The sequence below is a fragment of the Poecilia latipinna genome, unplaced genomic scaffold (genome assembly GCF_001443285.1).
Source record: "Poecilia latipinna isolate Pla-1442-1.1 unplaced genomic scaffold, P_latipinna-1.0 Scaffold252, whole genome shotgun sequence".
Taxonomy (NCBI): Eukaryota; Metazoa; Chordata; class Actinopteri; order Cyprinodontiformes; family Poeciliidae; genus Poecilia; species Poecilia latipinna.
Genome location: NW_015112868.1, coordinates 990,247 through 999,382, shown reverse-complemented (window position 1 = coordinate 999,382; position 9,136 = coordinate 990,247). Strand labels below are relative to the sequence as shown.

Below are 9,136 nucleotides of genomic sequence, written 5' to 3'. Positions count from 1 at the left end.
GAAGCTGTCACTAGAGATGCAGCACTGTATAAATGTCTTAGATATAAGCAGAGCAACAACTGTGTTTGATATTAATGCTAGAAATATGCATTATTATATATTTTTTTCATGGTGTGTGAACATCAAGCAAATCAAATACATAAATCACTACTATTACAAGTCTTTGGTTTACTGTGGAGCCCCTAAAGAACCCCAAATCCCAACTTGAGACCTATTAGAGGAGTCTTCTATCACATCTATAGAGCACAACTCCGTCCCTGGCAGGGGGTGGAGCGGTGACTTTGTACTGGCCAATTAGGGAACAAGAGCGGACTTTCCCGTGTTGTGATTGGATCGTTGGACCACGCTGCTAGAAGAAACAGGAAGTGTCATTTGTTCACAGGAACGAAGATTGAACATTGCGCTGTAGTCGGAGTATGAAAAAGGCATCAGTTGTAAGCTACAAGACTAATTAATGCAACTAATTGAACTATAACCCTCTTTTAAAAGTAAATTTAGCTCTGCAATTGCTTCTTGTACTAAACATGGTCTCTGTTCGGATTCGGTTAGAAACTTTACTTAATTTTTGGACATTTTAAGCTCGTAGTTAAATTGAAGGTGTGTTTATGAAGGTTTAGGGCAAATACTCACTTCCACAGATTACATTAGATATCTTGCGTGCTTCGGCATAAATTGTGTGATTTATTTATTTATTTTTAAACGGCACATGTTGCATTTTCACACCTGCACAGTCACGGTGAGCTTTCTGCTCAATTAATCACGCAGGTTTGACCAGGAGCTAGTCTAATGAGAAACCAGTCAAATGATTGACGAGCATGAGGAGTCTGCCAGCCATTTTTTAACAACACAAGCTGCTTATTGTTTGTTGTTCCTCACCGTGAAAAGCTGGGTAAACATCAAACATCCGAGCAGTCACTAAGTAGACCGAGTGTTACTGCGCCGAAATACGGCAGCACCAACAACACGAAGGACATTATTTTTTAATCAGCGCAGGCGATTAGCAAAGACCATTATTGCCAAAGTCCATTATTCCATTTTGCGAGTCTATTTGCTAAATGGCAGACAGTGTGTCCAACGCTTATCCAAAGTGCACTGTACCATTGTTTGGCTCAGAAAATTTCTCGCCTTTATTGTCAGTTCAGGCAAACCCCTAATGAATACAGTGAGAGCTGCAAGAGTAGAAACAAGAAAGTTGAAGCAGACGCATTTGTGATCACATACCATGACAGATGTGCTGGTAGTGGTGTGCGTTTGTGTAGTGGGGGTGGGGAAAAGAGGTAATCTTAAAATAAAACAAACAGACTTTTAAACCTAAATAAATAAATAAATAAAAATACTAATCAGTGCAAAAAAAAAAATATATATTGTTGTCTGTCAGTTAGTGTTTTTCTATTATCACCCGGCGGTTCACATAACAATAATAAAAACAGTCTTGAAATTGTTGAAGCTCACACTCTCAAAATCAGTCAATTGCTTGTGCTGCCTGACTAACGGTGCATAGCTTCCCAAAATTTTGTTTGCTGTCCCAAAAGACAAAGACTTTGAGAGACAAGTATGGTCGAGGTTGGAATCACAAACAAGATCTTTTTTCCCAAGCTAAGAAAAAAAAATAGTAATGTTTTAGGATAAGCATTGCAACTAAAAAAAAAAAAAAGTAAAAATAATTTCAACATATGAAAGGTGTTTTAGTATCATATCAACAAATAGTGATATATTGCAGGGCAATTTTGTTTTATATACAAAAGTATATATTTCTTTTGTGTATAAATCTATTATTCAATGCAATCAGTGCATTCATCAACATTAAACAGTGCAACCGGGATGTAGAAACTATGCATAATTTGAGTTTAATCATATTCTGAAGCATATGTTTATATATTTAATTGAAGGTTTAAATTATGAAAAAAAAATGTATGTACAGCTTTGTTTTTTAAATGCTGAGAAGTTGAAAGCAAATGAGAAGTATTTTTTGTATCATTTCAACTTTTCACATCAAGGTTCTTGGAAGTAAAGGTTGCTTGCAGTCAATGTGACCTTTATTTATTATAACCCCCATCTCTCAAAATCTCACATATAACATAGTCAATCATCTCTCAGTCCCTCAAAGTAAAAATAAAAAAGGAACTGCTGTCTGGTTATTGCCAGTATCCATCTCAGTCGTCAGAAAAGCTGCACGTTTTTGCTGTTGTTAAGGGCTGGAAACCAGAATCCCATTGGAGTTGCACCCCAAGGAACAAATTTAATGCTAGAAAAACATCCCGGCCATCAACCAAAAATGACGGATTGAAAATAATGTCGAGCTATCTTGGGAATCCCCCACCAGACAAGGGAACAGACTGCATTGTTTTTCTCATTTATGTGATATATAGAACAGAAAGAGAGGAAAAAATGGGCGATTTATTGGTTAGATAGGCGTATTCTATTCCATGCACAAAAGAAATATTTGAGAATAATGCGGGGATCAAGTCGCATCATGACATTGTTGGAAGGCTAGGTGTTCAGATATGCAAGTCATCTTCTGTTGGTGGCATGCTTGGTTTTCAATAGATCACTCAATGCAAATTTTCCATGGAAAATTGTGAAAGTTGCCGCACGAATATGTCAATAAGCGCGGTGTAATTTGTTCTTCATCGGCAGGGCAGCGAGATGAAGAAGCAGGAGGAGAGCCGGTGCACTCAGAAGACCATCTCATTGCTGAGCCCCCTGGGGACGATCCAAGTCAGTGGATGTGAGAATGGTGTGCACACCATCCAGATCCTAATGGATGTCGCACCTGCTGAAAGGTACTGTACAACAGCCGGGCTGGTGACGTGATAAACAAAGGTGTGAAATTTACAGGCAGACAGAATCCACTCCTGTGATGGAGTGCCACCATTCCTCATTGGAAGCAGGGCATTTTTGTAGATCCCACAAGAAATATCCGGGAGAAAGTTGGGCAAATATGAGCAGGCTCTAGAAATATGAGGGGCACTAGAATACTGTTGGGCTCGAAATTAGATTTCTGATGGCATGTGGTTGTGATTCTTCCTGCAGTATATTTGAAATTTCAGAAAAATAACTTGTTTATTACCCTCAAGGGAGTTGATTAGAAATGATGTCTGGGAGGTCAGCTAAGGCCACAGGGAGTGTGGACTGTTCTCTCCTGTTTCTTTATGTTTCATTCAAGTTGTATGCAGTAGTTTGGAGTGTCAACTGACACTCAGAAATGTATTATGTGGTTGCATTTCATGGCCTTCCCATCCCTCAAAATTGTCAGAATATAGACATTCTTACTGAAGCGACTGAAACTGATTAAAGTCAGCACTAATAGGTACTTATTCCTTAGTTTTAAAGGTCCACGTCCTACATCTTAGATTAGTTTTGATTAGATTGAAATTAAATATCCATGTTTCACAGATTCACATTTGATAAACTTGAATGATTTGGGAAATTAAACCATTTCAAATGCATCGGGATAAGAAGTTATCCCTTTCAAAATGTCCGTTTAAATTCTAATTTATGGAAACCCATTAATGACCTTGTATATTACACCTCAACATGTGTTTCCTCCTCGACTGTCTGCTATTTCCCAAAATTCATCAAGCAGCAAAAACACTCCACTTGTTGTTAATGAGTTGAAGTGAGAAAATTAATAATATGGAATTTTGATTATGGAAGATGTCCTGTAACCATGCGCGGGCACCTTTCTCCGTCGACTTGCGAACGGGGTTTAATTTGTGCGTTCAGGTTCAGTAGGAATATGCAAATGAATTTAATGATTCGCATCACTAGATCATTTCTCAGTTTAATATCATTTGCGATGTCGGTCAGAAGTGGGAGCGATCGCATCACTGTCTATATGTTCTCCAAGGTGTGAGCAAGAAATCGTTAGGAAAATGTTTAGATCTTATCTTGGCCAGTAGAATATGCTGTTAGTGTTGTAGGAGATGGCGAAGCAGAGCCACCTCAGATATGTTGAGTTACTCTATGTAAACAGGCATTAAGGGAGGCGAGATAAAGTGACAAAATACCGGCTTATCTTCGCAACCGGCTTTCCATGTAGATCTCAGAAAAGCCTGGCTGTGGCTGTAATAGTTCAGATCAGGCATTTCCATTGATTTATTTATGACATACTAAACAAGGCTCTTCCCAGCTTTGGATGTGGTGTTGTACAGGCTTAGGAAGTCACTATGATAAATGACCTCTAAGAACATATTTTGGATAAGAAAATAGATAACATCCATGCATAAAACAAAGAGAGACCTACAGTGCATTTACTGGTTTACAGAACCGTGTATGTGTTTTTTTTTTTGTGTGTGTGTGTGTGTGTGTGTGTGTGTGTGTGTGCGCGCGTGTGTGCGTGTGCGTCTTGCCATGGCAGCTAAATAAACACCATGGTGGGTCTGAATCCCTTGCAGTGTCAGGTCAGATTTCTTCTACCAAACAGGAAAAGTGACATATTTGTCCTGTTGCATAATTGACTCTGTTAATTTAACAACTGTATCTGATTAAAGCAATTAAGTGGACAGGCTACCACAGTAATAAAGAGACAATCGGGACCCCAATTTTATACTCTTATGCTGCCATTTTGTTTGTACCTGTAAAAAACGTTGTTCATACCATATACCTGAAATACTGAATGCCTTTTTTAAAATTATTTTATTATTTTTTTATTTATACTCTTGTTAAATTGTCATAAATATTAATGACGTTGTAATGTGGAAGTATAATTAGGATAGACAGGACTTAATTACTTATTATTACTTATTATTTGTACTAGAGTTATCAAAATAATCAATATTTTCATATAATAAACATAGAAAGCAATTCTTTAAGGATACTCAGTTTCATCAAAAGCTGTAGAGACACATTTCCAACTCCCAAAGTTGGAATTGAGTAGGAGCTGGTGACGTAGCAAATATGCTTGGATAAGAGTCTTTTTAACTATCATTAGCTGAAAAGGCAAAGCGTTGTCTTTAGGTATTTTGTGGCAGATGAACAGGAAAAGGCAAAAAATACCAACAAGCCATGACGCTTTGCTGCAGAGCAGGAACTACAAGAGCCTCCTAAAGGCCAAAACTCTGATGCTGGAGAAAGATTAAAAAAGGTCAGTAATGCTCACGTGTCTGCAACAATGAAGGAGTGAACATACCTGATGGCATAACCTAGTATTGTTTAAAATATTAGCAACATGCCGATAGCATGTATGTTTAACATCAGATTGTGTCTCCCCATTGAGAAGTGCTTCCCACCACACAATGACTCCATCCTACCATGTGCTAGTTTCGTACCCAGTGGAGTGGTTGAGCGAGAAATAAAAGTCAAACCGACCAGTTTACGCCCATCTGGAACTCCTTTGTTTCAGTTGTAAACGAATTAGCAGCTAACAGGCTAAAAATAAACAGCAAGCTTAAAGAAATGTTAGATCCAGATTGAACCAGACATTTTAAGTAAAAACTAATAAGAGCTTGTGGCAACTAACCATGCCGAGAGAAACTGAACAAGGTTGTTGAATTAGGATCAGATCCTTGGTTAGATCAAATGTGCACATTCCATAGAACAAACAAACAAAGAAACAAACAAAAACTTCTATTAAATATTATCTCTTCTTCTGTTTTTCTAAACAGGAAAGTCACATTTTTAAGTGTTTAATTTCTAAGTAAATGCTGAATTACCTATTGCCTAATGGTTTTGTCCTAATTAATCCAATATTGGCCCTACATATAACTTTTATTTGTTAGAAAGAATACAACAACACCTCGTACCAGAAACGTAAGGTACAGCATAGTGAAAAAAAAAAGTTAGGTGCTGATCCGTTTGTCTCTTTGTATGATGCCCTTTTTTTGGGCACGAGTTGGAGCTGACCCCCGCAGGACATTTTGTAACCACGATACCTGCTTTGAAAACCATCAATTGGAGTTCGTTTTCTGTGACCTACTCTTAATCTGCTGTAAAGAAATGTGCAGTCAACTCACCCAAGGATCAACACCAGAATAAATTAAAATTAAAATATTCGCGAGATTTAAAATAGGTGCTGTTTTGAATTGGTGATGAGCCATACCAGCAACAATGGTAAACAAAGGAAAGCAAAAAGGACAATTATAAAAGAGGAAAAATAATAAGATGAGGGTAATACTTTCAAGAATACTTTTTGGTGTTGGAGCAGCTTGAGCACAAATAGAAAAAAGCATTTCTGGCATTGATAGATGGATATTGATAAATGCCATTATACGTACCTAAACGCCCTTGAAGTATTGCTTACACACCGTGACCGTCAGCTCTTTATAATAGAAATGTCTCAAGCCCCTTTTGCTTCCTAACTGATCTAAGAAGCATTTCCTGAAATCAGCCTCCTCTGCCAGTCTAACGACAGCCCTGAAGGCGCCATCAGATGAACAAATTCATTACATCTCAACAACCCCTGTTGGGGCCTTAACACACCAGCCTTCCTTTTAACCATTTTTACCCCTTTTTAGTTTGTAGCATTGCCTCGGCAGTCACAGAGAAAAAAAAAAAAAAAAAAAAGGTTTGCATTTTGTTTACAGGAGATTACTGCTATCTGAAATATGATTCTTCTTGCCTCATTCGCACAGAGCACAGACATGCAATACAGAGGAAATCATGGAGCACTTTTTTATTAGGGTGAAAAATGAAAAAAGGTCTGGACTCCTGCCCCGAGACATTTTGTGAGCATATTATTTTACAATGCTTTGATCAATTTGTCTGTCAAGCTGGCTGAGATGTGGGGGAGTGGGAAAAAAGCAATTTAGCTTGTGAGGTCCTCAATAGAAATGTACTGCAGGAGCCGGTGTATGACATGTTGCATTAGAACCTGAGTAGCCTTTATTGCCTGATAATGTCGCAAGGCAATGCTGATATCAATCACCCTTTAACAGCCGTATGTGATGTGTTTTTATGAAAAGAAAAAAAATAAAGTATGAAGCATTTCTTGGAAAATAATTGATTTAATTCTGAGCTGGGGGAGTTCTTGTTTTAACGACATAAAAATGTTGGGAAAAAAAACAAAAAAAAACTGGCACAAAATGTGTTAGAAGCTAAAAATTGTTAAGAGCAAGCTCTTTGCATAAGCCTCTATAGAAAATTGTAATTAATTTTACACGGATAAACACTTCTCTCTCATTTGCATATAGATATAAACAATATATTTGTGCATGCGAATTCCCTGCACACTCAGGTCATGTGATCAGCCTAAAATCCTAAGTGGCTAAAACCAAAATTATCATTATACTTACCAGGCCATAAATCCCCACCACCAACCCCCACACCCCCTTTTTTTCTCTGACACAAAGCCTTATAAATCTGTGTCTGATTTTTTTCACATTGCACATTGTTTTTAGTTAATGATTTTCATCTGTTTGTTGTTGCTGTGATAGCGGGGAAATGTACCATATGCTCCGGCAAAAGACAAATGATTAGCAAATGAAATTCTGGACAGCTGTCTGACTGAAAGCGTTTGGTTGATAGCATTCTGCTACCATAATTAGCTTAAGCTTTGGGTTAATTAACTTTCTACCTGGATATGCATAATAATAGCATTCTGTAGAAAGCCAAGGAGCTTTCCAGTATATCAGCTGCAAAGGCTTGCTTTTTTTTTTTTTATTTTGCATTTCGGCGGCATATTTCAATTTCAAGAGGCGATTTAGCTCGGGAGCATCGTCAAATATTGTAGATTTTACTCCCCAAGCCAGATAATTCTGAAACAATAGGAGTGCATTATGTGGCAGAAATGCCATTTCTGAATGCAATTAAAGAGGATGAAAGCAATCACAAATTTTTAAACGCCTTTGTCTAGCATGAGGCCTACTTAAAAAAAAAAAAAAAATAACCATCAAGAGGAGAAAAGAGGCAGGAGAACCCCCAAGTCCTGCTATAAGAGGCCTTTGAGACTGAAGTGAAGTACAACAGTAATTAGTCTTTTGTATGAATTTGCTGGCCATGGTCATGATTAGTTAAGCATATGAGAGGACTGCAGGACTGCACTGTTCTTAAGGAGGAGGGTGTTAAAGTCTATTTATCACCAGTTATCCTCACAGCTTTCCATTATCACCGACAACACTGGATGGGGCCTGAGAACAGCCTAATTGTTCTGAGGTGGAGTGTTTTTGTGTCAAACCCGTCACCCCAGTCGCATTGGCATTCATAAGCAGCCAGACATTTTCCATCTACCCTGCTCTAATACCCAAGCTGTCACAACAGCTTTTACACACTACCACTGCTGGTGTGAAATATCTGAGGTGATGCATTTATCGTTTTTCTCACACTCGTGTTGTGTTGTGAATCAATGTCCTGCTTTGCGCTGAATAGCGGTATGGTAAATGTGTTTCCCTGGTTGGGGTCTGTTTACATGATGTGCTCACACGTCGAGGAAACCATAACCACAACTTATTTTCCACTACGGTTCCTTTCTGCATCTGTTCTATTTAATTTGACCAAAGGCTTTGCCAGACCAATTTTAGGATGTGCCGTGTCCTGGTAAACTCCCTTATTAGATTTCAACCAAATGTCGCAAACAAGTCCCTGAGATCCACTTGAAAAGATAACGAAGAAAGTCTGAGCTTGGAATGAAGATTTAAAGGAATAAGCAGAGACAAAAGAATTGTGTACAGTATTGTTCTTTGCGGTAGAGAAACCAGAAGTACCATCATTGTGAATATGTTGCTGAAAATGGATATTATTATGGCAATATCAGTTACAGTTGACCCATTTTTGTCAGTTTTTTTTCTTCCTTTTTTTAAATATGCTTTTGCAATTTCCACCGCAGTCTCTGTTAGCTTACAAGTTCCTAGGGCAATAAAAAATACACACAGGGTGTGGTCATTGAGGGAAGTTAGGGTCCAATCCCCTGGCCAAATACATTATTGATATACACAGGGTCAATGAACGACAGTTGAACTCTCATAACTTACTGAGCTACAAGCCAAACGCATTCCTTTGCGGTTGCAGTATTGCACACATTGATATTGCGATGACAACTGTGATGTGATATATTGTGCAGCCCAAATATTAAATAAGAGTAATATTGTAACTGTATGGTCATCTTGTATTTTTTTTTACAATACAAAAAAAAAAAAAAAAAAAAAAACAAAATCCTTTTTTTTTTTTTTTTTTTAAAAATTTTGGGCCGGGTGGCATAAAA

The 9,136-nt window shown here is 37.9% G+C and overlaps 1 protein-coding gene across 2 annotated transcripts in view; it reads left to right on the top strand.

Moving 5' to 3' along the window:
• The first annotated feature begins 331 nt into the window (after window positions 1-331).
• The window catches only part of LOC106947701 (methylated-DNA--protein-cysteine methyltransferase), a 30,132-nt gene continuing 21,327 nt past the window's right edge, over window positions 332-9,136 (top strand). Inside the window, exons 1-2 of one of the 2 annotated variants that reach the window (XM_015032885.1) lie at window positions 332-434; window positions 2,638-2,783. In XM_015032885.1, the coding sequence (XP_014888371.1) occupies window positions 417-434; window positions 2,638-2,783 (164 nt within the window). In that variant the 5' untranslated portion in view covers window positions 332-416. Of the gene's footprint in view, window positions 457-2,637; window positions 2,784-9,136 lie in introns of both variants that reach the window. The other variant, XM_015032886.1, reaches the window with a different exon arrangement.